General features: G+C 41.4%; 1 protein-coding gene and 1 pseudogene across 8 annotated transcripts in view; one reads left to right on the top strand and one right to left on the bottom strand.

Annotated features, from left to right (window-relative positions):
* PHYHIPL (phytanoyl-CoA 2-hydroxylase interacting protein like) overlaps positions 1–23,377 on the top strand; it is a 118,818-nt gene extending 95,441 nt beyond the window's left edge. For all 8 annotated transcript variants that reach the window (XM_072995129.2, XM_072995130.2, XM_078390953.1 and 5 more), the window contains 3 exons: positions 16,450–16,624; positions 18,635–18,752; positions 21,801–23,377. In XM_072995129.2, the coding sequence (XP_072851230.2) occupies positions 16,450–16,624; positions 18,635–18,752; positions 21,801–22,335 (828 nt within the window). In that variant the 3' untranslated portion in view covers positions 22,336–23,377. The remainder of the gene's footprint in view (positions 1–16,449; positions 16,625–18,634; positions 18,753–21,800) is intronic.
* LOC140706197 (U1 spliceosomal RNA) lies at positions 3,608–3,762 on the bottom strand (annotated as a pseudogene).
* Positions 23,378–27,990: the final 4,613 nt, after the last annotated feature.

Genomic DNA, 27,990 nt, shown 5'->3' with positions numbered 1-27,990 from the left:
GTCTGCGGATGATAGACGGCGGTCCGTAATGGTTTAACTCCCAAGACCTTCCACATTTCCTTCAGAGTTTGTCCCATGAAATTTGTACCTTGGTCTGTCAATATCTCCTTAGGAAAGCCTAACCTGGTGAACACCTGTAGTTCTTTGGCTAGCACCTTAGCAGTAGTAGATCGCAGAGGTATCGCCTCTGGGTACCTCGTTGTGTAATCCACAATAACTAATATATGCGTATGTCCCCCTGCAGAACGTATGAGAGGCCCTACAATGTCTACCCCTATCCTTTGAAACGGTTGGTCTACCAAGGACATGGGAATCATATGAGCTCCTGACTTGGGCCTAGGTTGTGTTATTTGACATTCGGGGCAAGATTGACAATAATTTTCCACATCTTTGCATATTCCTGGCCACCAAAACCGTTGTTCAATTCACGGTCTCATTTTATCGTAAGCTAGGTGGCCTGCCATGGGAATGTCATGGGCCAAGTGTAAAATGGCCATGCGCCACTTCTGTGGTACCACCAACCGTTTCCCCCCTTTTTCATTTACATAGTACAACAATCCATTATCCATCACCATCCCCTTTTCGCCTTGCTTCAAAGCTCCCACCTCACGTGCAGCCCGAAGGTGTTCTTGTAAGGTAGTATCGTCTTGCTGCAGCAAACGCATGTGGTCGCACGTGGTCTCCTGTAAAAAATCATCTCCAGCTTCAATTCCGGTGCACTCTCCTTGCATACCTTCCTTAATTCCCATCAAGGTTCTATCTCCTACCCAATCTCTCCCCAATAACATCTCTCTCGATAGTCCCGGAACAATCCCAATCTTCATTTTCCTCTTGTCCTCTCCTACTTTCACTTCTGCCCACGTGGTCTTATAAGTCTTTGAGTCCCCATGAATACATCGCACGGTGAACCCTTCGTCCTCCCCCTTCTCCTTCAAGTCCTGAACGAGGGTTCGCCCACACCCAGTGTCGATCAGAGCTTGTTTCTTCTCCCCATTTACCCAAGCAACCACCTCCCAACCTATTTGTCTCTCTTGTTTGTCCCGACCACTATTCGTCCTTCCATGAGCAGTCTGTCCCTGGGCAATCCCGACGAACGTGGCCGGGGGTCCCACATCCATAGCATATGAGCCCCTTAAACACGCGATCGTCCACCGTAAGCGGCCGCACAGGTCTCGGTCCCATCAGTTCGAACGGGCGTCCGCAAGCGCGAGCGCTCCCCGGCACATCCATGCTCTTTCGTTCTCCACCGACTTGTGTCTGCGCCACCGCCTTCTCACGAGGTCGTCCACGTTCTCCAGTCTGGGCAGGACTTTCCCTACCCACTTCCTCTGATGCGCAGAAATCTTCAATCAGTTTGATCGCATCCTCCAATCATTTTGGGTTGTTCTTTTGGACCCACCCCTTCAAATTCCCGCTCAAAGTCGTTACCAAATGCTCCAACACAAACGCCTCCATTATCTGTTCTTTAGACTTATCCTCTGGTTTGATCCATCTGGTCATATTGGCTTTCATTCTCTGTACTAGGGTCCTAGGATGTACGCCTGGTTTCCATCTCAAGTCTCTGAATTTCTTTCTATACATGTCCTCTGTCAGGTTTAAAGTCCTTAGAATGGCTGTTTTCACTGCATCATATTGGGCTGCTTCCTGTGGACTTAGGGTACCCACCACTTCTTGCAGTAAACCAGTCAGGCAAGGCACCAAAATTAATGTCCATTGTTCCTTCGGCCAGCCGGCCGCCATAGCTACACGTTCAAACGTGTGTAAGTAAGCTTCGGGGTCATCGCTAGCACTCATTTTTTGTATTCTTATGGGAGCAGGTCCCGCCACCAATCCGTTCTTTATCCATACGTTACTTTGCGGACCTTTTCCTTCCTCCATGCTTAACTTCAACATTTGTCTGGTCACCAGCATCTGCTGCTCTGTCAAACTCTCTATCATCTTCTCTTGCCTCTCTATGGTCTTCCTCAGTCTCGTCACCTCTTCCTCGCCTCCCCATTGGCCCGCCCCATGTTGGGCGCCACTGTAACCGGGTTCTTTCTCTAGGGTAGGCGGGCCTAGGGATTCGGCAGGAATGACAGCCGGAGACGATGTAACAGTCAAAAAAGGATTCGTTTTATTAACTCCATCATTAAACAATTCAGAACCAAACGGGTTCAGCAAGTCGTCTTCATTTATCAAACAATATTTCTTAGGGTTGCCCCCAGGCCCAGCACTTTTAGCCTTTACTGTTTCTTTCCCCCAAGGTGGGTGACCCAATTCTTGTTCCCGACTGGCGCAGTCAGTACTGAACAAGTTGTTCGGCAGCAAGGGTGAATCACCACTGATCCCTCTAATCTGGGGAGGAAAGGACTGGTTCCACCATGGGTCTCCCTGACCACCCCTGAAGGGCTGGCCAGATCCGTTCCCGACTTCCATCCCTCCGGTTGATCACCCGTGCCCACCTTAGCAATTCCTTTAGGTAAAGGCAGTAATCCGTCTTCTTTCATCAGGTTTGGGAAAGTCTTTATCAAGGTAGCAACCTTTTCTCTTTCTACTCCCGTCTCCACCGTTTGCGTGCCTTCCTCTCTCTTCTCCTCTTCCCTTATAGGATCATCCCACCTCCAAGTCTCTAACTCCTCCCCCCAATCCTTCATCCTCTCCGCCAAGAACACCTCTACCGCCTTATTTGTTCCACTCTCATCATCATCCAGCCTAATCAGTTCTCCCACTACACATCCTTCATGTTCTTCGTTCTTGGAAGTCTGTGAGGATGGCACACTTGTCTGTCTCCACTCACACTAGCATAGAGCACTTGGGTTCTGAGACAGTTAGGCCCCCTCTATTTCCCTCAGGCTGAGAGGACAGGTGGAGTCACAATGAAGGGAAGGATTGGATGACAGCTGCTGTACTGAACCTGATTCCCCACCCACCCTCAGCCACATACGGAGAAAATGCTGGGACAGCAATTATAAGGCAACTATTGCTTTCACTATTTTGCTAGACTAGACTAGACTAGACTAGATTAGATTCAGTCTCGAGAGACTATGATAACATGCTCTGTATGGGGGACTTGGAACAGCATCTAATGTGGCTGAGAAGGCCAATTCGAGAGTGACAATCCCTTCCACACTCAAGACAAATACAGTATGTCCCCTGTCCAGCTCCTTGATTTTGCTGGTTTTGGGAATGCCTCTTTGCCTCAGCCTGCTGGACAAGGGTCTCTTCAAATTGGGAGAGGCCATACTGCACCGCCTGCCTCCAGGCTTAATGATCAGATGTCAAGGTTTCTCATCTGTTGAGGTCCATTCCTAAGGCCTTCCAATCCCATTTGCAAATATCCTTTTGTCACAGCTGTGATCTCCCGCTGGGGTGATTTCCCTGCACTAATTCTCCGTATAGGAGAGCTTTTGGAATCTGACCATCAGCCATTCTCACGACATCCCCAAGCCAACATAGACATTGCTGTTTCAGTAATGTATAATGCTAAACATTCCAGCTCATTCTAGGACTACTCTGTTTGGAACTTTGACCTGCCAGGTGATACCAAAAATGCATCAGAGACAACGCATATGGAACGTGTTCAGCTTCCTCTCCTGCCATGCACAAAGGGTCCAGGACTCACTGCAGTACAGAAAAACCAGAAGCACAGTCCCCCACTTAAGCAGTTGATTTTCCCATGTTTGGAGAAATCACAGGGGTCAGCTCATCCAAAGTGCAATAGATTAGCCTTACCCTGGGAAAACCACTTTTACAACAATGGTATCTCCCCTGCTAGGTTTGAGTTTGAATGGCTCCTAAGCCTCCTGGCCCTTTGTGTGCCCTACCCTCCAAAGGCATGGTGACTCCTGGCTGCACCTCCTGATCAGAAAAGGTCTGCACAGCCCCAATCCCAAAAGAGGCCAGGAGAGCTCTTCAGTGTTTTGGGGTGCCCTGCAGGACCCCCATCAGGGGCTGGATGTTCCTCCCACAATCCTTCAGTGCACAGATATTAGCATATCTGCCTGCTTACATCATCCAATTAGCTTTTCTATTGGAGAAGCAAAGCAGGAAGGAGGAGTCTCTTTCCCTTCACCTTCTGCAGAGAAGTTAGACCATGTGACCAACCAGACATGTGGAGAACCAGAGAGAGAGAGAGAGAGAGAGAGAGAGAGAGGACAGAAACAAAAGCTTCTAAAATTGGCAGTAAGTTTAATAAGCCTGAGAATGGCGAGGGGAAGATAAAATTTCTACTGAGAGCCTGCTGGATGGGGAAAAGGTGGCTAGATATAGCTGTCTGTAGTTCAGAGCTTGGTAGTAAGCTGCATCACTTCCCCATAAATTAAGCCTAAATAGAAGTAATTTTGCAGATATTTAAAACATTAAGGGACCGGGGGGGGGGGGAGGCTAATGTGTATTGTTAGCCAAATTTCATTCTGAAGCACAGAATGATTAAAAAGGCACTGAGCATATGCAGAATAAAGTTCAAAAGGGAAACCAAAAGGGACCTAACACTCCTTTCCTTAATATATTACCACTAGGGCTACAGGTTTTATTTGGTGTATTAGCTTGCCAGTTTTTATGGACTCATCAGGAGCAAGGCAATTTGAATTGCAGAGGGCAGATCTGAATCACAGATCTAAATATGTCCAAGTAAAGCTTTGAAATCTTGAAAATTGGTTTAAGAACACAACATTTCATAAATAGCATTTCACACGTACACACACACAACTGGAAACAGAAATTTTAGTAGTATTTTTGTGTTAACAAAAGCTGCATGGTGCATTCCTTTTAAACTAGAGGTAGTAAAATATGCTAAGGAGTATGGAAACAGCGAACAGTGCAAAGACATTTTGGGCCTCCTCATCTGAAAAAATGATTAGAGAGTGGAGGAAACAGGAGGATCAGCTGCAAAAACCTGATAAAAGTAAGCACACTTTCTGTGGACATGCTGCATGCTGCAAAGTAAAGAACTGAATGATGGAGAGAGAAAACTTTATTGCTGTAAGGAAGGAAGGAAGGGAGTGGAAGTGAGGCATGCTTTGCTGTTTGCTTACACCTGTGCTGGTGGTGATTTCTTCATCATAGCTCTTATTGACTACCCAGCAACAATCTGTTTATTCATCTCTTTCAGTGCAATAACAATTCATTATAAGTGTTAAAACTTGAGATGGTAATTCCCACTCATTGTGTGTCATCCTGCTGTAGAAGTCTGCTTCATGATTCTCCACTTCTGGTACATGTATGACTTGTGAAATGACATGCTTGAGAATACACCAGTCCCAAAACTGTACTGTTAGTAGCAAGAAAGACATGGATTTTGTTCCTCCTTGGTGGTTGATATAAAGCATTGTAGTGTTGTTGTCTGTGGCTATTGGAATAACTTTGCCAACTACAAATTGTTCAAAAGCTCTCACTGTGTTGTACACTGCAAGAAGTCTGAGCTAATTGATGTGACAACATCTGTCTATTGCTACTGCCTTATGAATTTGCCAGAATATTTTTTTCCAGTTTTCCTCTCCTAAAAATGAGGTGCGTCTTATTTGGAGGTGCGTCTTATGGAGCAAAAAATACGGTAACTGCTTTGCCAGTGCATTTATCCAGCTTGCCATTTAGGGAGAGAGTGTCAGAGATCATTGAGCCAAGGTAAAGTCATGAACAATCTCCAATTCTTGTGTGGAGATGGTAATAGAGGGAGGCGAGTCCACACCCTAGCCCATGACTTGTGTTTTCTTCAGGCTGATTGTTAATCCAAAGTCTTGGCAGGCCTTGCTAAAACGATTCATGAGTTGTTGGAGCTCTTCAGCAGAATGGGCAACAATGGCTGCATCATCGGCAAAGAGCAAGTCCTGCATGCATTTCAGCTGGACTTTGGTCTCCTCTCTCAGTCTAGAGGGATTAAAGAGCTTTCCATCTGATCTAGTCTGGAGGTAGACACCTTCTGTTGCAGTTCCAAAAACGTGCTTCAGCATGACAGCAAAAAAGATCCCAAAAAGAATCGGCGTGAGGACACAGCCCTGTTTCACTCCACTTAGGATGTCAAAGGGATCTGATGTTGAGCCATCAAAAACTAGTGCCCTTCATTTCCTCATGAAATTTCCTTCATTTCCTCGTGAAATCATGTGGATTTTGCTAGACCCTGCTACAAAAAAGAAGCATCAGGCTGAAATAGCCACGCATGAGGCAACAGTGGCCCAAACTCTCCACTTGGTCAAAAGCTGTAATTTTCAGGTTTTATTTATTGGAGAGATGAGGAAATTCCTTCCTTGTGCTGTAATTACCCTTAAAAGAAGGCTCTCCCCTTTCATCTCCAACTCATCCATCCTCCCAATGCTGCATGTTGATATTGGCTAAATATTCCAGTGTCTTCCCTTCAAGGCAAAACAAAAGGAACTGGTACATCCACGGAAGTCCAGATTATAAATGAGAAACTAAGTCTCAGGATGTAGAACGTAGAAACAAGCTCTTTATTGATGAGTCATTAAAATGAGTCATTAAAAGCTCTGTCTCAACACATTTCAGCAAAGCCTTCTTCAGGAGCTGAGCATAACACAAAACCACACATTAAATACTGAAACCACACATTTTCTTTAAAAAATTATATATATACACCTGGCTTGGGACTCTCAACTTTATAAAAATACATGCATGGTAAAATATACTAGACAGAATATCAAACACTTACCGAGCTTCTTTATACCCTTGGCACCTTTCTTTGGTCTACATCACCTCCAAAACTAATTGAAAGTGTTGGAAAGTGCAGGCACTAGAAGAGGCATTTATATACAGCTGTACAGGGTGGTGAGATAACCAACCCAGCAGTGTTATCATAATAAAGGGAGAAAGTCTATTTCTTCATTTAACCCATGAGGTACTAGGGTGTTCAATTTCACAATCCAGTCAATTTCCCTTTTTAGTAAAGACCTTTCACAGTTCCTAGTAACTCTGTCCACAGCCCAGAACACCAGATCTTTTATTCTATGGTTCGTTTCTGTAAAATTGCCAACTAGAGGACTGCCTAGTTGTTTATTTCTTAAATTACTGAGGTGTTCACCCATTCTTACTTTGAGAAGTCTAGAGTTTTTACCTGTGTACAGATTATTACATGGATACCTTATAGCATAGATTATTCCCTTGGTATTACAGTTAGTGAAATCCTTCAGGGTGTAAACCTTTTTATTCTGTGGCTCTATAAATTCTGACATGTGCCTTATATGATTGCAATAAACACAATGCCCACATGGATGATGTCCTCTGGGAGGAGGGGAACCAGGTAAAACACTGGGAATTAGTGATGAACCCTGGTAAACTGGATGGGGTCAAACAGGAGATGGCAAGAATAAACATTGACATCCTGGGCATCAGCGAACTAAAATGGACAGGAATAAGCAAATTCAGTTCAGACGATTATCATATATTCTACTGTGGGCAAGAATCCCGTAGAAGAAATGGAGTATACTCATAGTCAACAGAAGAGTAAGAAAAGCTGTACTGGGATACAATCTCAAAAATGATAGAATGATGTCAATACGAATCCAAAGCAGACCTTTCAACATCACAGTAATCCAAGTTTATGCACCAACCACCAATGCCGAAGAGGATGAAACTGACAAATTCTATGAAGACTTACAACACCGTCTAGAACTGACACCAAAGAAAGATGTTCTTGTCATTATAGGGGACTGGAATGCTAGAGTAGGGAGTCGAGATAAAAGGAACAACAGGTACGTTTGACCTTGGAATTCAAAAAGAAGCAGGGCAAAGGCTAATAGAGTTTGTCAAGTGAACAAGCTGGTCATCACAAACACTCTTTTCCAACAACACAAGAGGCGACTCTACACATGGACATCACCAGATGGGCAATACCAAAATCAGATTGATTATGTTCTCTGCAGCCAAAGATGGAGAAGCTCTGTACAGTCAGCAAAAACAAGACCTGAAGCTGATTGTGGCTCTGATCATCAGCTTCTTATAACAAAATTCAAGCTTAAACTGAAGAAAGTAGGAAAAATCACTGGGCTAGTTAGGTATAATTTAAACAAAATCCCTTATGAATACACAGTGAAGCCTACCAACAGAAGAGGTCTGCAATGAAATTCGACTAGAAGCTAAAATACCCAAGACATGGCTAGAGGCATATATCACTCTAATACCAAAAGAAGATACGGACTCCACACATAAAATTTTTTAGACCAATATCTTTATTGAATGTGGACTATAAAATCTTTGCAGTAATTATAGCGGAAAGACTGAAAAAGTTTTTAATGGAGTTCATCCATTCAAACCAAAATGGATTCTTGCCAAAAAGACAACTAAGGTACAACCTAAGGATAATCTTGGACATATTAGAATACAGTGGGGTCTCTACTTAAGAACATCTCTACTTAAGAACAATCCAACTTAAGAACAGCTCCATTTGCTAAATTTTGCTTCTACTTGAGAACAGAAATCCAAGATAAGAACAGGAAAAAAAAAACTTTCCTGCTCTTTTTTTAACCTTAGGTCATCTTAGGTTAAAAAAAATTCTCCCCCTAGTGGTAGAGTACGTATTAACCAGCTTTGCATTAGTTCCTATGGGAACTAATGCTTCAATGTACGAACGCACCTCTACATAACAAAAAAACAGCCAGAACGGATTAATTGGTTTTCAGTCCATTCCTATGGGAAATTTTGCTTCAACTTAAGAACGTTTCAACTTAAGAACACCATTCCAAAACCGATTAAGTTCTTAAGTAGAGGTTCCACTGTAGTTTCTATGGACGGAAAAGAGCAGATACGGATTAAATCGTTTTCAATGCATTCCTATGGGAAATGCAGATTCAACATAAGAACTTTTCAACTTGAGAACCACCTTCCAATACGGATTAAGTTCTTAAGTAGAGACCCCACTGTATTATGAGGTACATTCAGAGAAGCAAATGGCATTAATCTTTCTGGATGCCCAAAAAGCCTTTGATAATATGAATTGGCAATTTACGATGAAGCAAATAAAAGCTATGGATTTCGGCAAAAGCTTTATAAATGTAATTGAGACAATCTATAATGAACAAATAGCTAAAGTAATTATAAATGGTGAACTGACGGATAATATTAATATTAAAAAGGCACTAGAGAAGGATGTCAGACCTACAAATAGTTTAAAAAGTCAAGTACCTCGGAATATATTTAACTGCCAGATGTGTAACTATAAAAGAAGATAACTATATAAAACTACTTAACCAAATAAAAATAGACCTAGAAAAATGGAAACACCTACAACTATCACTATTAGGAAGAATTACAACAATCAAAATGAACATTTTGCCAAAGCTACTCTTTTTGTTTCAAATAGTGCCAGTGAAAATAAATACTTTGATGACTTAAACAAGGTGATATTAAAGTATATCTGGCAAGGGAAGAAAGCCAGAATCAAATTAAAAATGCTCAAAGAATCCAAGGAAAATAGAGGATTTGGTTTACCGGACTGGACCTTACATTATCAATCATCTGTTCTTACCTGGCTGAAACCATGGATTATCCTGATAATAAAAAGAAAATTAAAAAAATGAATACACAGTGGAAGTGAATAACAGATTTAAGGTGGACAGAGTGCCTGAAGAACTATGGATGCAGGCTCATTACATTGTACAGGAGTTGTTGTTGTTTAGTCGTTTAGTCGTGTCCGACTCTTCGTGACCCCATGGACCAGAGCACGCCAGGCCCTCCTATCTTCCACTGCTCCCGGAGGTCTGTCAATTTCATGTTGGTTGCTTCGCAGACACTGTCCAGCCATCTCATCCTCAGTCGTCCCCTTCTCCTCTTGCCGTCACACTTTCCTAACATCAAGGTCTTTTCCAACGAGTCTTCTCTTCTCATCAGATGGCCAAAGTACTGGAGCCTCAGCTTCAGGATCTGTCCTTCCAGTGAGCACTCAGGGTTGATTTCCTTTAGAATTGATAGGTTTGTTCTCCTTGCAGTCCAGGGGATTTCTCAAGAGCCTCCTCCAGCACCACAATTCAAAGGCATCAATTCTTCGGCAGTCTGCTTTCTTTATGGTCCAGCTCTCACATCCATACATCACAACAGGAAAAACCATAGCTTTGACTATTCGGACTTTTGTTGGCAAGGTGATGTCTCTGCTTTTTAAGATGCTGTCAAGGTTTGTCATCGCTTTCCTCCCCAGAAGCAGGCGTCTTTTAATTTCGTGGCTGGTGTCTCCATCTGCAGTGATCATGGAGCCCAAGAAAGTAAAATCTGTCACTGCCTCCATATCTTCCCCTTCTGTTTGCCAGGAGGTGATGGGACCAGTGGCCATTATCAATATTTTTTTGATGTTGAGTTTCAGGCCTGTTTTTGCACTCTCCTCTTTCACCCTCATTACTAGGTTCTTTAATTCCTCCTCACTTTCTGCCAGCAGAGTGGTATCATCTGCTTGGGATTCCTCCAGTCCAGCCTTCCGCATGATGTATTCTGCATATAAGTTAAATAAGGCGGGGGACAATATACAACCTTGTCGTACTCCTTTCCCAATTTTGAAACAATCAGTTTTTCCATGTCCAGTTCTCACTGTTGCTTCCTGTCCTACATATAGGTTTCTCAGGAGATAGACAAGGTGGTCAGGCACTCCCATTTCTTTAAGGACTTGCCATAGTTTGCTGTGGTCCACACAGTCAAAGGCTTTCGCATAGTCAATGAAGCAGAAGTAGATATTTTTCTAGAACTCTCTGGCTTTCTCCATAATCCAGCGAATGTTAGCAATTTGGTCTCGAGTTCCTCTGCCCCTTCGGAATCCAGCTTGTACTTCTGGGAGTTCTCGGTCCACGTACTGCTGAAGCCTACCTTGTAGGATTTTGAGCATAACCTTGCTAGCATGTGAAATGAGTGCAATTGTACGGTAGTTGGAGCATTCTTTGGCACTGCCTTTCTTTGGGATTGGGATGTAGACTGATCTTTTCCAATCCTCTGGCCACTGTTGCGTTTTCCAAACTTGCTGACATATTGAATGTAGCACCTTAACAGCATCATCTTTTAAGATTTTAAATAGTTCAACTGGAATGTCATCACCTCCACTGGCCTTATTGTTAGCCAGGCTTTCTAAGGCCCACTTGACTTCACTCTCCAGGATGTCTGGCTCAAGGTCAGCAACTACACTGTCTGGGTTGTCCGCGATGTCCAACTCTTTCTGATATAATTTCTCTGTGTATTCTTGCCACCTCTTCTTGATGTCTTCTGCTTCTGTTAGGTCCCTCCCATTTTTGTCCTTTATCATGTTCATCTTTGCACGAAATGTTCCTCTAATATCTCCAATTTTCCTGAACAGATCTCTGGTTTTTCCTTTTCTGTTATTTTCCTCTATTTCTTTGCATTGTTCATTTAAGAAGGCCCTCTTGTCTCTCCTTGCTATTCTTTGGAAGTCTGCTTTCAATTTTCTGTAACTTTCTCTATCTCCCTTGCATTTTGTTTTCCTTCTCTTCTCTGCTATTTGTAAAGCCTCGTTGGACAGCCACTTTGCTTTCTTGCATTTCCTTTTCTTTGGGATGGTTTTTGTTGCTGCCTCCTGTACAATGTTACGAGCCTCTATCCAAAGTTCTTCAGGCACTCTGTCCACCAAATCTAGTTCCTTAAATCTGTTCTTTACTTCCACTGTGTATTCATAAGGGATTTGGTTTACATTATACCTGAGGAGCCTAGTGGTTTTTCCTACTCTCTTCAGTTTAAGCTTGAATTTTGCTATGAGAAGCTGATGATCAAAGCCACAATCAGCTCCAGGTCTTGTTTTTGCTGACTGTACAGAGCTTCTCCATCTTTGGCTGCAGAGAATATAATCAATCTGATTTCGATATTGCCCATCTGGTGATTTCCATGTATAGAGTCGCCTCTTGTGTTGTTGGAAAAGAGTGTTTGTGATGACCAGCTTTTTCTCTTGACAAAACTCTATTAGCCTTTGCCCTGCTTCATTCTGAACTCCAAGGCCAAACTTCCCTGTTATACCTTTTATCTCTTGGCTCCCTACTTTAGCATTCCAGTCCCCTAGAATGAGAAGAACATCTTTCTTTGGTGTCAGTTCTAGAAGGTGTTGTAAATCTTCATAAAATTGTTCAATTTCAGTCTCCTCAGCAATGGTAGTAGGTGCATAAACTTGGATTATTGTGATGTTGAAAGGTCTGCCTTGGATTCGTATTGACATCATTCTATCATTTTTGAGATTGTATCCCATTACAGCTTTTCCCACTCTTTTGTTGACTATGAAGGCTACTCCATTCCTTCTACGGGATTCTTGCCCACAATAGTAGATATGATAATCATCTGAGCTGAATTCGCCCATTCCTGTCCATTTTAGTTCGCTGATGCCCAGGATGTCGATGTTTATTCTTGCCATCTCCTATTTGACCACATCCAGCTTCCCAACGTTCATAGATCTTACATTCCAGGTTCCTATGCAGTATTTTTCTTTGCAGCATTGGACTTTCCTTTCACTTCCAGGCGCGTCCACAGCTGAGCGTCCTTTCGGCTTTGGCCCAACCATTTCATTAGCTCTGGAGTTACTTGTACTTGTCCTCTGCTCTTCCTCAGTAGCATGTTGGACACCTTCCGAACTGAGGGGCCCATCTTCCAGCGTCATATCTTTTAGCCTTTTGTTTCTGATCATGGGGCGTTTTTGGCAAAGATACTGGAGTGGCATTGCCATTTCCTACTCCAGGTGGATTGCGTTTAGTCGGAACTCTTCACTATGTCCTGACCATCTTGGGTGTCCCTGCATGGCATAGCCCATAGCTTCTCTGAGTTACTCGAGCCCCTTCGCCACGACAAGGCAGCAATCCATGAAGGGGATTGTACAGGAGGCAGCAACAAAAATCATCCCAAAGGAAAGGAAAGGAAATGCAAGAAAGCAAAGTGACTGTCCAACAAGACCTTACAAATAGCAGAGAAGGGAAACAGAATACAAGGGAGATAGGGAAAGTTACAGAAAATTGAATGTAGATGTGATGATCGCCCCACCTCACTCATGCCATTCATAGTCATTTGCAAATCAGCTCATTTGCATGAGCCTATGAGAGGACTGGAGAGGCAGAGTCAGCAGCTATATGAAGATTTGGCAGGAGAAGGAGGAGTCAGATAGAGATTGGGATGACATCCAGATAGAGAGGAGGGGACTGGTTAGTCAGAGAGAGAGGGAACAGATACTGAGTGATAAGGCTGGTTAAGAAAATAGGTAGAGAAGTTAGTAATGATATTGGAAGAGAAAAATATGTACTGAGAGAACTGTTAATGATTTGCTTGTGTACAATGTTTATCTGAAGAACTTCTGTTTCACGTCAATAAATAAGATCTGTTTGTATTCACAAGACAAGTGTTCTGACAAATGCCATTTATATTGTGGATTGAGGTAATCCACTGGTGGCAGCGAGAGGAAGACGCGACATGAGCCTTTGTGAGGGTAAAACACACAGGTGCCAGAAGGGTGAACGCTACAGTAGACGTCCGAAGAATAGCAAGGAGAGATAAGAGGGCCTTCTTAAATGAACAATGCAAAGAAATAGAGGAAAATAATAGAAAGGGGAAAAAACAGATCTGTTCAAGAAAATTGGAGATATCAAATGAACATTTTGTGCAAAGACGGACATGATAAAGGACAAAAATGGGAGGGACCTAACAGAAGCAGAAGACATCAAGAAGAGGTGGCAAGAATACACAGAGGAATTATACCAGAAAAATCATAGATGTCCCAGACAACCCAGATAGTGTGGCTGCTGACCTTGAGTCAGACATCCTGGAGAGTGAAGTCAAGTGGGCCTTAGAAAGCATGACTAACAACAAGGCCAGCGGAGGTGATGGCATTCCAGTTGAACTATTTAAAATCTTAAAAAGATTTTAAGGTGCTACACTCAATATGCTAGCAAGTTTGGAAAACGCAACAGTGGCCAGAGGATTGGAAAAGGTCAGTCTACATCCCAATGCCAAAGAAGGGCAGTGCCAAAGAATGCTCCAGGAATTCCCTCATTTGGGTCTCCCAATTTCTCCATTCTAACCTCTCCCTTTGTTCTCTTTCCACTCTCATTCTTTCCTCTCTCAACTTCTTCCTCCACTCCTTAGTTTCTCGTTCACCCCAGTATGATGGTTTGGAGCTTAACTCACGCCTCCTCCGAACATCAGCTTCTTCTTTGGGGACACGCAATTTCGCCATCTTTCCTGTCCATGGATCTTCTACCCAAATCCACTCCCAGCCTACTGGCAACTCTCCTTCCCCCCTTTTTATATCCCCCGCCTTCACTATCTCCCGCCTTTTTTCTCCCGCGCCTGCCAAGGTAGTCCCAGGTTCTGCAATCCTGACTCCTTTCAAATCTCCCTCCAAATTCCCCGGGTCATGTCCAGGTGGTTTCGTCTTCCGGGGTGAGGGAACTGGTGGGGTCTGGCTCTCTTTCTCAGTGGTTGGTGGGAGGGATGGCACTCCCAAGAGAGGGGTCTCTCTCTCTCTCCCTCCTTCTTACAACTTATTGTTTTCTTCAGTGATCTTAATGACTTACTTACTTTATAACCCCTCTCTTAATAGTGCAATGTCTTATGACAAATTACAAAGCTATACAAGACAATTTGAAAATGCAGATTTAAAACAATTCAAAGTTAAAACAATTTAAAAACATAACATTAAAACTGTTGGATGAACCCTCAAAGGCTCTAATTAATAAATAAGCATGTTTTGACCTGGAGCCAAAATGAAACCAATACCGTGTGCCTTCACGGCGATTTTGATTTGTGGTGAATGTCTTAGTAAAATATTCAGAAATGGTTTGCCAGGCCTTTCTTCTGATGGCACTTTAGGACCATGCAGCTTACCAAAAGGCCACACAGCCCATAACCAGTCATTCGTACATATTCCAAGTGATGTTGACTGGCCTGTCTCTCAGGAGGATCAGTGGAAATTCAAACTCCTGACTTACATGTAAGAAAGTATGAGAAATTGTTGTTTCTGTGGGGGAACTCTAAAGCCTATGGGCACAGTATTGCCTAGAGAGAGTTTCACTGTTGTGTAGGCTGGATCTTGTTTGTAGTTGTCAAGAAGGTAGACAACTCTGTTTCTGCTGTGTAGTATGGACTCAAGATACCTTAATGTTCCACTTCATTTTAGTTCTTTGTGAACTGTATTTTGCTTTTGCTTTTACCTCCTTTGTTTTCTGCAGCAGTATACAGTGGTGCCTCGCTTAACGAGCGCACCGTTTAACGAAGAATCCGTATAGCGATCCCTTTTTGGGGATCGCTATACGGATCTGCCCCAATCGCCGCACTCGCTTTGCGACGATTGGGGCGTCCGGCGGCCATTTTGAGCCGCCGAACAGCTGATCGGCGGCTCCAAAATGGCCGCCGGACGCGAAAACATCGCTGGAGGGGTAAGTTTGGACGCTTATTGGAACGCATTAAACTAAGTTTAATGCGTTCCAATAGGCTTTCCTTGCCCGTACAGCGATGTTTTCGCATAGCGAAGGTTAATCCGGAACGCATTAACCTCGCTATACGGGGCACCACTGTATTTTATATTTCACAGCAAACTCATTAAGCCTTCTCAGAAAAGCTAAATTGCATAAATAAACACTTGGATCCATCGGCCAATTTTTAATTTTGCAATTAAAGTCTTTAACACTTTAAGGGACATGATGCCAGAAACTTAAGAGTCAGAATATTCCACCCTTTTGTTCCAAAGTCAGGGCTTTGGAATTGGCAGGAACAGGGCCTTTTTACACAGATTCCTATTTGTATTCTGTACTGTTGAGAAAAGTAATGATTTTCCCCCTTCTTTTTCTTTAGAACAGCATACATTTTGGAACACAAACTACTCTCTGTGTTCTATGCAGTGAATTTTTGGATAATAACAGATAATGCAATTCATATAATGCCAATTTCAGCAGAAAGCCTTTGTGGTACTAAAGGGAACCCCAGACAATTACTGTGCCTTATCCTAAGTCAACCATTCTATTAATTTTGTTTTCTTCTGTTAATGTTGACAATAGGCAAGCAGGTTTTAGACAAATAGTAGTAAAAACACCACTAGGAGCAATGAAACAAGAAAGGACATGTATTTCATACAGAAGCCTAATTGTCACTAGGCCTTTAAAAATAATCATTTATTTTGATTTTAAGAAAGGATGTCTGAAGTTGGACATTTGTTCACCTGAATATCCTAGTCCATGCTTCTGAAACTGAATATCCTAGTCCATGTTTCCCAGGATAGTATACAGATCAGAATTTAGACAGTGTCTATTGTGCTTCCCAGGTGTTCCAAGGCAGTGCTTGGCTCAAAAGACACAGACACCCCTAGTTGGAGAGGGAGGAAAGTGCATTTGAGAGAAAAACACAGTTGCTTGTCCATGCTTATGAGGTTGCAAATGTTGTTTTAAATTATTATACAACTTCTAGTTATGTTAAGCACTTCAGAAAACCTTATTGTGGTAGTGGTGGCAGCAGTAATAGTGGTACTTCTATGCATAGTTTTTAATTTCTCCTGTTTCCCTCTCAAATTAGGATGTGCCCACGAAACTAGTGGCAAAAGCCGTTCCCCTGCCTATGACGGTCCGTGGACATTGGTTCCTGAGCCCAAGAACTGAATACACAGTCGCTGTACAGACTGCCTCAAAGCAAGTTGATGGCGATTATATGGTTTCAGAATGGAGTGAAATCATTGAATTCTGCACAGCAGGTGAGCTTCTTCCTTTAAAGTTTTAGCCCATCAAAAACAAGCAACGTCTGTATGTCACATTTTTGTTTGCATCATTCTGCTTTATAGATTGCAACTGACTGATGGATGGAAATGCAAATTCATTTTTGGGACACTAGTTTTTGTTCTGTGTATTGCCTCAATTGGATTAACATGCAAGATAGCCATGCAACTCCCTAATCATCTCCCTCCCCAAGTTATATTGTCGTTTCAAGGGACAGAGCTAGAGATGGGCACAAACTGCCAGTTCAACCCTTGGTGCTAGTTTGTTTTTTTCTCCAAATAGGTGTTCAGTGCTTCCCAGCCCCACCACCCCCAGCAGGCACCAACTCAGGCAGCGCTTGGAGGATGTGGGGCATGGAAGCTGGGGTACTGCTTCTGAGTGGGCGCACACCAGAGCAGGCAGGGCTGGGAAGCATCAAATACCTGTTTGGACAAAACAACAACAACAACAACAACAACACACAAACACACACACACACACAAACCAGCATGAACCACCACAATGCCAATTTGTACCAATCTCTAAACAGAACCAAATATATGAGACTATGAATCATAGATTTTCTTAAAGCAAATGCTGCTGCTTACTGCCACCAGCATTAATTCCATAGTGCACTTCAGTACTATAAGTAATGATATGAATCTTCACTTGTTTTGTTCTTACAGGCAAGAATTAAAATTTTAAAAAAGCTTTCTGTTTTTCAGAAATTGTGATGTATGATATCACCTGCATTATTTTTAAAAAGTTAATGTATTTTTATTTATTTTTAACTAATATTTTAAACCATTTCTTTCTGCTAAATGAGATTACAAGAGTTTTTGGCATTTTTCAAATTTTGGTACCTTTTGATGAAAAATTCATTGGAGTGTTTTTTTGGGGGGGCAAAAATAAACCTTACAACAAACTTCATTTTGCACTGAAAATGTTGTATTTTTTGCAGGAATTTTTTAAACTCTTGCACAAAATACAAGATTTTAAATATAATTTCCCCACACACAGACACACACAACACCCTTTTTTGGTGAGTGAGCTATCATTCACTTTGGGTTTGTTTAGTGTTCAAAATCTATCTTCTGTGGACAGAAGGTTGTGTTCACAGTAGGCATTTTTCTGTAATATTCAGTGATTTCTCCCCTCTGCACCATAATTCACACCATTGATAAGGTCTCCTCTGTGGCTGCAAAAAAATGCACTTCACATAACTCATCCCCAAGATGGAATTCCATAAGAGTAGACATAAATTGTCACAGCTGAAGTTTTACTTCATATAATTTGCAAATTGGCTCACTGTTTTATGATTGGTAATAGACTTTCATTTCATAAGCATACGTATTCTTGCTTTGTAAGTCTGATTTCTGACATGAAATATTCCCTCAGTCATAACTGTTCATTAATTTGATTTTAGTGCTTGTGGTGGATTAGATCTAAGGTATCTTTTGGCCTCAGTAGCATTTTCTGGGAGGCTAGCAGGTTTTCTATGGAGCCGAGGGCAGGCTTCTACCAGTCAAGGTGCATGTCTCTTAATCTGAAACCACTCGTTGATTTTTGTCAGACTCCAATGCCACTAATTTACTTTTAAGTATTTCAGGGAAAGACTTTTGGAAGGGGGCCTTAATTGTACAAATACATAAATATAAAAAAAATCAGTTATTTGTAAACACAAGTGTCTCATAGGGTTGACTAATCAAAGAGCCAAGTCAGTCATCATTCCCATTTAAGTGTATGGTTTGCGATAAACCTGGGTTTATCGCAATGTAACATGCAAAGCAACTTGTTGGTTGATGTACAAACACTACTCTAGAAAGGAGTCTAGAATGTTGATATAGTCCTTCTAGCTAATCTAAGTGCTCTACCAGATATATCTGTGTAAAGTAAAGGGATATCATTCTTAAGTGTGACCAGCTCCACAGTCCCCATTGACTCAACCAAGAACACCATGTGTACTTGAAAGGTGACATTCTTACTAGCAGATTGTTTTGCATTCACAGATTATTCAAAGGTTCATTTAACACAACTTTTGGAAAAAGCAGAAGTGATTGCAGGACGCATGCTTAAATTTTCGGTCTTTTATCGGAACCAGCACAAAGAGTATTTTGACTACATCAGGTAAGGTGTCCAGTACGTTTCATAGGTAAATCTCTCCCTATAGATAAGAACTTTGCCTTCTCCATTCTATAGGTAGCAAGAGGATTGTCTGCATACTGGTTTATTATTTTAATATGTTTACTAAATTACCATTGGCTATCACTGAGGTGAAATTAGATGGTAACTAAGTGCATTTTTATATAGATGCATAACAGGTGCTGTACTTGAGAGGTTGGAGTGTGCAATGGCTCATATAAATTTTAAAACCTGGGAACAAGAAAGTGTAGCATGCACTGTGCCACCATTAGAATAAAGATTCGTCGTCTAGTCATTTAGTCGTTTCCGACTCTTCGTGACCCCATGGACCAGAGCACGCCAGGCCCTCCTATCTTTCACTGCCTCCCAAATAAAGATTAAAGGGACCTAAATCAAAATGTTATGTGCTTCCACTATGCTGGAGGATCTCCCATTTTGTTCCTGCTCGCCTCCTATTTCAGACTTTGAAATCTTCCCAGCCCTAGTAGCCCAGAGTCAGCACAGTTGTTAACTTGGAGAAGTCTCCATGTAGCTGTTTGTAGGTGGCTTTACTGAGGAGCCCCAACACTTATTCGTTTTCTTCTTGCCTTCCCACTCCCCACACTGACTGCATACGTGCATGGTTTTTCTCTTTTTTTTGGAACTCTTGTGGTTATTCTTGTCTGTTTCCTATACCTTTTCTGCTAGCCCCAGGATTCAGCTGAGCACGCAGATACCTGCCTGTTCCTTTGCAGTGGAGCTGTTTTGCCAACAGAGCTATCTGCCCAATGTTGGCATTAACAAAGAGTAGAGTTACATTGTTCTGGTGGATTGTGATAAAAGATGACATCTAGCTCAATAAAATCTCATTCCCAAAATCCAGTGTGGAGAACATATAGAAGAATGCAGGTTTTTCTGTGATCGTTCCTTGTTGGATTATGAACCCTAGACACAAGTAGGAATTGTGCATACAATTTGTAGGGTTGGATTGCTGTAGCCATAAATCAGGATACAGTGCAAAAAATTAGGTAGACTTAATCATTCTGTCACTGGCTAACACGTTTAGAGAGTGGGTTAAATTCTGCATCGCATCCTAAAGTAATCTAATCAGAAAGTGACCTGTGGGAGCGCCACTGCTGTTTTGACTTTTTGAATTGGGACCAAAGGCACTTTATTGGAAGCTAAGATGCACGCACTCTGTCGTGCCTGGGCCTACTGTTCCATATGTGCAAATCTCAATCTACTTTTTAGGCCGAAGACACTGCCTTTAATCCAGCTGTTCTTGCAGATACACCTAAGATGTCTGCATGTGATTAGTTGCATAAGAATGTTATCAGAAATAGACAACAACATGGGTGTTCTGTTCCTTGTGGGCAAATGGTCTCTACACTCAGATTCCCATTCTGATTTATTCTTGCAGTTCTTAGTCCAGCAAGTGGATTTAATAAGTCTGTTTACAAACATTAATCTATTTAGGTGGATTAGAAAGAGTATTAGTTATTTTGTTTCAAATAGTTTAGGTGTGTGTTGATTAGTCTGGTATCGGTGCTACTGCCAGGTCTGTGGGTAATTCCGGAATACAGTTAGCTTAACTGGCCACAGGATGTCACTATGCTACCATTCAGGAATGATTACCTGTCTTGCTTCACATTTTAGAACGGTGGCATTATTTTACTGATGTTTATCTTCTTGATATTTAGCTCACCTGCAATCGTTTTATCTCAGTTGGATGCCCTTTTTCTTCCCAATCTTGTCTTTCAAAAACAAAAAAAGATGGATATTTTGAGGATAAACAACATCTTAAGTTTGTCTTGAGACAGACTACACTTGAAAAACATAATAGCAAGCTTACAAAGAAATAGAAATGTCAAATATTCCCACTGGACACAAGCCTACCCCCCCCAAGCCCATGTGAAAGATTAGTTTTGTTTACCAGCATGGACCACTGATTTGGCACATTCAATATTTTTCTATGCTGGTGCAGCAAACCTGAGAAAATTCACGATTTCAGTCATTCCACTCTATTCTTGCTTCCCACAGGCCTCTTCATTTTGGTGCTCCAGTTATATTTGTATGTATGTACATATGCAACATTTTTCCTATTCATTATTGTGCAAGAAAATCATATTTAAAAATAATAATAATAATATAACACGTGCATGTGAAGAATCGAGACACCACAGAAGTGTGTCTGCAAAATGCAACATGTGTTAATATTGAGTGTTACGGGGGAAGTGAGTTTAAATGAATTGGACAGGTTTTGGTGAACCAGATCTGAAAGCCTGAGGATGGATGAAATAATAAGGAAAGGTAAGCTAACTGATTAATTCTGGACAGGAGAGGCTATGCTGGAACTGTGGAAATGTGTACCTTCCCACCCACCCCCATGTGAATTTTCATGGCAAAATAGAAAGGCAGAAGGCTCTTCCCCAATAGATTTGCTAGAATTAGTTAGTACCCTGACAACTGTAGGAAGGATAGCATCCCCCATCAGCTGTATCTTCTGACTTAATAAGGGGTACTCCTTACAGGAGTTTGCCACCAATTTTATGCTTCTGCACAACTGGAAATCCTGGCTCTTTTATTGTGCCTGTTTGAGGAATATACTCATCTCTGTCACACATTACATTTCAGGTATACACTTAAAAAACATGTGTCCACCTGAAAAGCATAGTGTGTGAAACAGCCCTAATGAAGAGCGGAGTTCTGTTGAATATTACAAATTAAAATCTGTTAATAGTCATTAGCCCCTCTATCTACAATTAGAAGCCTTGTACACTGAAGACACAACCTGTACGGTGCCATTTTAAAAAGTGTAATTCAGCATTTCTAGCTAGATACATTCTTACCTCTTTATGGAAAAAATTTCTATATTTTGAAGTTCATCTTGGCTTTTTGTATTCACGAAGCTGTGTTTTCTCCTTAATTTTTTAAAACTGAAATGTTCTTATTCATTTTGTAAGTCATCATTTGGAATGAAGGCTTCTGCATAATCTGTGTCATTCTTGCTGATGCCACTGTAAAAATAAACGGTTGCCCATCCTTCATTTTTAGAGAGCAGCACGGAGGTATTCTGCAACCTTCAGTCAAGGATAACAGTGGGAGCCATGGCTCTCCCATTAGTGGGAAGCTGGAGGGTATCTTCTTTAGCTGCAATACTGAATTCAACACTGGAAAGCCCCCACAAGATTCACCATATGGAAGATACAGGTTTGAGATTGCAGCAGAAAAACTTTGCAACCCAAATACTAACTTGTACTTTGGAGACTTCTACTGCATGTACACAGCTTACCACTATGTCATCCTCGTCCTCGCACCTGTTGGATCTCCGGGAGATGAATTCTGTAAGCAGCGCCTCCCTCAGCTGAACTTGCAGGATAACAAATTTCTGACCTGCACTGAAGAAGATGGAGTCATGATTTACCACCATGCACAAGATGTAATCTTGGAAGTGATTTACACTGACCCTGTGGATCTCTCCCTTGGCACAGTTGCAGAAATTACTGGTCATCAGCTAATGAGCTTGTCAACCGCCAATGCTAAGAAAGATCCCAGCTGCAAGACATGTAACATCAGTGTTGGACGTTAATTTTAATTCTTCCCCTTCCTTTGGAGCCTTCTCTGTTGCCTATTCCCATTGTCAGCCGTTCTCATCAGACGCATGCATAATGCTGTTCTTACCAAATGCAAACACCAGTGATCAAAATTCTTCAACAGTATTCTCTGAGCAGAACTTCATGGTACCCCACTGCTGCCAAAACCTGCACTCTCTGCCAAATTCCCTTCTCTCTTACTTTCTGGGTAGGCAACTTACCCTGTTGTGGTGGTATCTATGTATTTGTGTGTTTCTCTTTCAAAATACCTGGCTAAGAGTGGTGGAGAACACAGGGCACAACCGTACACAGTTACACATCTAAACTAAGGAGAGAGGTGGCAGAGAGACTGCAGACTCAATATGGACATAGTATTAGGCACAGCAGCCCTGAATCTGTGGTAGCATGAAGTTCTGCTCTTTGTATTTCTTCCCATCTTTCTTCCTTTTTGGTCACCAGTGCTTTCAACTGTTAGAAATCTTGGATTTTTCTTTCTAGAAAACATTTATATGTCTAGATGCTGCAATTGGTGTTAAATTTTCTTTCTTCCCCACCCCTCTTCATATTGCCAAATGTAACAAATCTATATAAACAAGCTTTAGCAAAATAAAAACTACTGGCTTCTAAATGGTGTTTAAATATGCATTCATTTTAATCTACTGAACAACTTAACTGGGATATCGCCAAACAGCATGAAAGGGTGTAATTGCAGCATGATTTAACTCTTGCAGCCTAGGAAAATGTCAGCACTTCCAATGTGTTGTTTGACAGTGTTATTTATGTTATTTATATTAGCTAACAAACCAACCAACCCTGTGTTTCAACATAATAAATAGAAAAATATTTTATTTGTACTGTTGTATAAAATATTATACAATCATATAGAATATATAGATTACATTTTAATAGCAACTGTATACATATGTCATGAAACCATTTTCCCTTATCAAAGATGTAGTTTGTAAACTTCAAATACTTGTGTATCTGTTCCTGTTGCTCTTAATATAACTTTTAATTAAAACAGATTTATGAAGGAGACCATTCTGATTCAGTTATAAATGATCAAGCTAATTACACAGAAACATCAGACATCATAGGGAAAAAACTGACTTAGCTTCATAGTGCGACATGATCTCCCAAAGTGTTGGAATATTTTTTTCCTTTTTTTTTTAAAATCATGCTTCAGCTTTAGATACAGCAGAAATACAAACGGGTTGGTGGGTAAATAGGCTTCATAAAATGAATAGCATCATTATTACTATAGCAGAAAGAGCTGAGATACAATCCCTTGTATTTTCTGTCCAGCTCTGGACTATGGGAAGATCCCCACAAGCTTCTGCTGAAACCTCCCTGCTGGCCTTCACAGTACAGCAGTCAAATCAGTTGGAGACCACACAACATGGTTTGTGTTCCCAAAGACAAGAGGCCTTCTCATACTTCCTATGCAGTTACCAAGTGGGTGGGACACATACCTCTTTGCCTATGGATTTCCCTCTTTACAGATGAACCAGAGCTGTAAGACTAAGGATTATGCCTCTGTTTTTTGTGCTGATTAATACAAAAGGACAAAACAAAACCAAGAAACACCAGAGACAATATATATATATCCATCTGGAGCACTTCATAAATATTTGACAGTGAACCTCTGTTTTCTGCCAAACAATGCAACCCTGCTGACTGTCCAACTCCCACTAAACCATGCTCCATTCTGAACTGATCTATTGCAAATTACAAGAACAGTCTCTATTATAAAATGTGTACTCTGCACCATCAGAGTGAGGAAAATATTCATGTTTATAGTCTATCTTAGACATAACCAAAAAAAGAAAGAAATCCAGCCTTCTTCAGTTCACAACCATAACACTTAGTTTAAATATTCTGCATACATTGATCTATCCAAAATATCATAATGCAATAAACTATCATCACTATTTTATTAAACTATCTTGGCAATCATCACGCAGGAAATATGAAGATCATACAAAGTGCATGCTTTCAAACGAGCTTTGGTAGTTAGAAAAAGCAAATTGTATAGCATTGGGCTAAGGAAATGTACTACAATAAATAAAAATTGGCCTCCATTAATTTTTGCTTCATTTTTGGCTACTTCAACCACATACAGGCAGTTTGTTTAAGAAGCTGATGGAGGAGTTTTGCAATGTCTTACTGCCTACTACCTGCTCCTCCTGGCTTAAGCTTTCCCTCACATGCCATTTTTATCTTCATATTCTTCCTAGAAAGATGTTCTTTTTTCTAGCATAAAATTATTTTGGCCACGTTGTATCTGCTGCAGTATTATCTTAAACTAAGGTAAGGTGGTTGAATGCTATCATCCAGAATCTCCAACCATCGGCCACACTGGCTAGAAACTCTGGGACCTTTGTTCCAACAACATCTGGAAACCATATATGAGCTAGCATACCATGGCTGATTACATATTACGATTGGCATCCTATCACATCTAATTTTGTTAGCTCACTTGGAATAGAAAGGGGCAGACACACTCTCCACCCAAATGGGAAGTGTTATATTTTAGCACACATGATGTATATATACCAGGAAAGCCCAGAGTAATTGATTTTAAATATTCTTTTTAGGGAATCTTTTCTATATCAACATCCACTGAAGAGAAAACTCTGGAATAATTTCTAAAGTCAACTGCTAGCTCATCTTCTATGTTGAGCAAGCAAAAACTGCAACTACATCCTTACATATACCCCTCATTTCTCCATGGCTGCATACTGTTAGCAAGATTTAAAACGTGCATTTTTTTCCCTCTTTTCTTGGATGCTTAGTTGACATTACTGAGCCTGCTGACAAGCTTGGAATAACCTCTTTTTAAAAAGAATAAAAACACCAGTACTACCTGAAACAATGTGAACCAAAATACTACATGTTCTGAGTTTTGTAATGGCATTAATTAAGACAGAGATAATGGAAAGCCCTTGGTTGATGTTACCTTTTTGATTCAGTAAATTCTATTTCATGAGCTGTTATTGAAGGCCAAGCCACACAAGATCCTCATCTCCCAATCAGAAGTTGATAAACTTTCAGTGATGAGAATTCCTCAGAGTCCATGCCACGGCAATCACACATGCAAGGAAGCACTTTTACCTCCCAAGGACCTCCCATCACAAAATCAAGTAATTTGCAAGGGTTTGGTGGTAAGAAAAGCCAGAGCTAAGACAAACAGAGAATTAGAACTTAAGGAATCTATCTTTCTGTATGTGGAGCTGAGCATATCATATAGTTTAATTCAGTGGCAGTTAGCTCATAACCTCAGTGGATGCAATGATTCGGCAGCCCTTGAGAAAGCAGGATGTTTGAGAAATTGAAAGACAGGCTGTGAGCAGCAGCATTCTGGTGAAAAAAGCAATTTGCTAAACTAGGTTTTTATTAAAAATGTTTGCAGATTTTTTAAAAAAACATTACTGCAGCAAGGTAAGGGTAACATGCAACATTACTTGCATGCAGTACAGATCATCATACCTGTGTCTTAAATCCATTCTGGCACCACTTCTGGGTAGACAGACCATTTGTCTCTATCAAGTCAGTTTTCATTCCTAAGACAAGTTTGTACTGGGAGTAAAATGGACATAACTAGGGCTGTGCCAAGAAGGTTCTAGTTTTAATATTTGCTCCAAAGGCCAGAAAAAACGATGAAATGCATACTGTTTGGTCCTGCTCTATTCCACGTCATTTTGTTCATCTTGCTCATGGTGCCTTTGCTTTCATTTGCTCCCTAGCCATTTAACCCTACGGGTTGTGACAGCTTGTGGGATTTCATTTTGCTATCATGGCAGAAGTAGCATCCTGATATCCTCAGCAAAAGCATGTGTGTTGCAACAGCCAGTAGAATTAAATAACAGCATGGACAAATGAGGCTAAAGGAAAAGAAGAAAGAAAACAGAAATAAGAACACAGTAGAAACGGCATTTTTTCACAGTGAGTGCATGCCATCAACACAAATGGGGATGCCCTCACAGAAATGCCAAGGAAGCAAAGTAATTTTGACTTGGCTTTTGTTAAGATTCGTAAAAGGAAATTGAGTGCCAGCATATAGAAGAACCCTGTACCTGATACCCATTTTTTTCTGCATGCAGGAACTTCCTGCTGCAGCACATTCCAGTGTTTAATACAGCAACAAAGTCTGGAACAATGGAGTGTCCCGCCATTTTGCCATGTGAAAAATGGCTGGCCTTATAAGCAGAAGGAAAAATGGGTAACTGCCATCAATAGGACCCTTTACTAAAGCCCATGCATGTGCCCATGCAGACATTGTTGAAAAATCATTTCAAGATAAAAGATTAATAAAGGCAGCTGAATTTCATTTTTAAAATACCCTAATGGGTTATTTTGGCTTTATTTCTGTTACGTTATAATTTATGTTCTTACTTTAGCTTGCTCTATAATAAATGACTATAAATTGATGTTAATATAGTTATGTAAAAAACTAGAGCAGTTGTATGCACCAATTATGGAACAGATTATAAGGCACAGGTTTAAAGATCCAAGGTGAGAGTCAAATGTTGAAGGTAAATCACATTGTTTTGCTTTGTGCCAAAAATGGCAAATTAGCTTCATAGAGCAGCAAATTCCTTTCTCACTTTTATCCCTACCCTTCATCATTTTTAGGAACCTGTATGATATTTTATTACTAAAAATAAAGAATATCCATACTGGCCAACTACTTCATGATTCCTATGACAAAAGACCATGTCCCCCTGACCGTCGACCTGTTAGGGCAGTGGTTCTCAACCTTGGATCTCCAGATGTTCTTAGACAAAGAACATCTGGAGAAGCCTTCACCATTAAGCCTTCACCATTAGCTGTACTGGCCAAGACTTCTGGGAGTTGTCATCCAAGATCATCTGGGGATCCACGGTCAGGAACTACTGTGATAGGGTATCTAAACAGATACCCAACATAGGACATTCCCACAGGAGGTTTTAAGCCCCTCCCAAGTCCTTTCAAACCACAGGTGGACTGAATGCTACTGGCAAGCAGCCCTGGCACATGAGAAAGGTCTTCAGTTGGTCATCACTGGCAGTTACGTAGACTGACTGAAGGGAAGCAACCAGGTTGCTGTTTGTTTCCCCTAAGACCTGATACCTTGGGGTGAGAAGAAATCATAAGCTCCTGCCCTTGGCACCAGTTAAGTCATTTAGTCTTGGGGTGGAACTTCCCTCATCTGCAGTTCTTCCTTCACCCACCCACCCACAACGAATGCCAGCTTAGCTAAGAAGGCCAATGCGATCTTTCAGTAGCCATCCAATTCCTTTCCCACAGCCCACCTACGACAGAGGAGGTAGAAGGAACATGACAGGATGGGCAAGGGGAGAAGAAAGGAAATAAAGGGCAGTGGAAGAGCTGCCAAGCTTCAGAGTGCTTGTGGAAGAAATCTTTAATTGGGCTCCAGTGCCCATCAGCTTCGACCAACATGACCAGAAGGAGAGTGAGTGTTTGAGATCAACAAGATCTGGAGAATCACAGGTTTCCTACTACTGCATTAAGCCAGAAGACGGGTACTCCTTCATATTTTCCAAAACCATAAGGAGTAAAAGGTGAGCAACAAGTGTTCCTTACCTTTCACATTAATATACTGAACTGTCAACAGAGCTCTTGGGACAGGCAGGGCGGTACTCTAACTT

The sequence above is a fragment of the Pogona vitticeps genome, chromosome 3 (assembly GCF_051106095.1).
Source record: "Pogona vitticeps strain Pit_001003342236 chromosome 3, PviZW2.1, whole genome shotgun sequence".
In the NCBI taxonomy this organism is placed as follows: domain Eukaryota; kingdom Metazoa; phylum Chordata; class Lepidosauria; order Squamata; family Agamidae; genus Pogona; species Pogona vitticeps.
The sequence above is the reverse complement of the archived record's forward strand: the minus strand, read 5'-3'. Positions and strand labels throughout refer to the sequence as shown.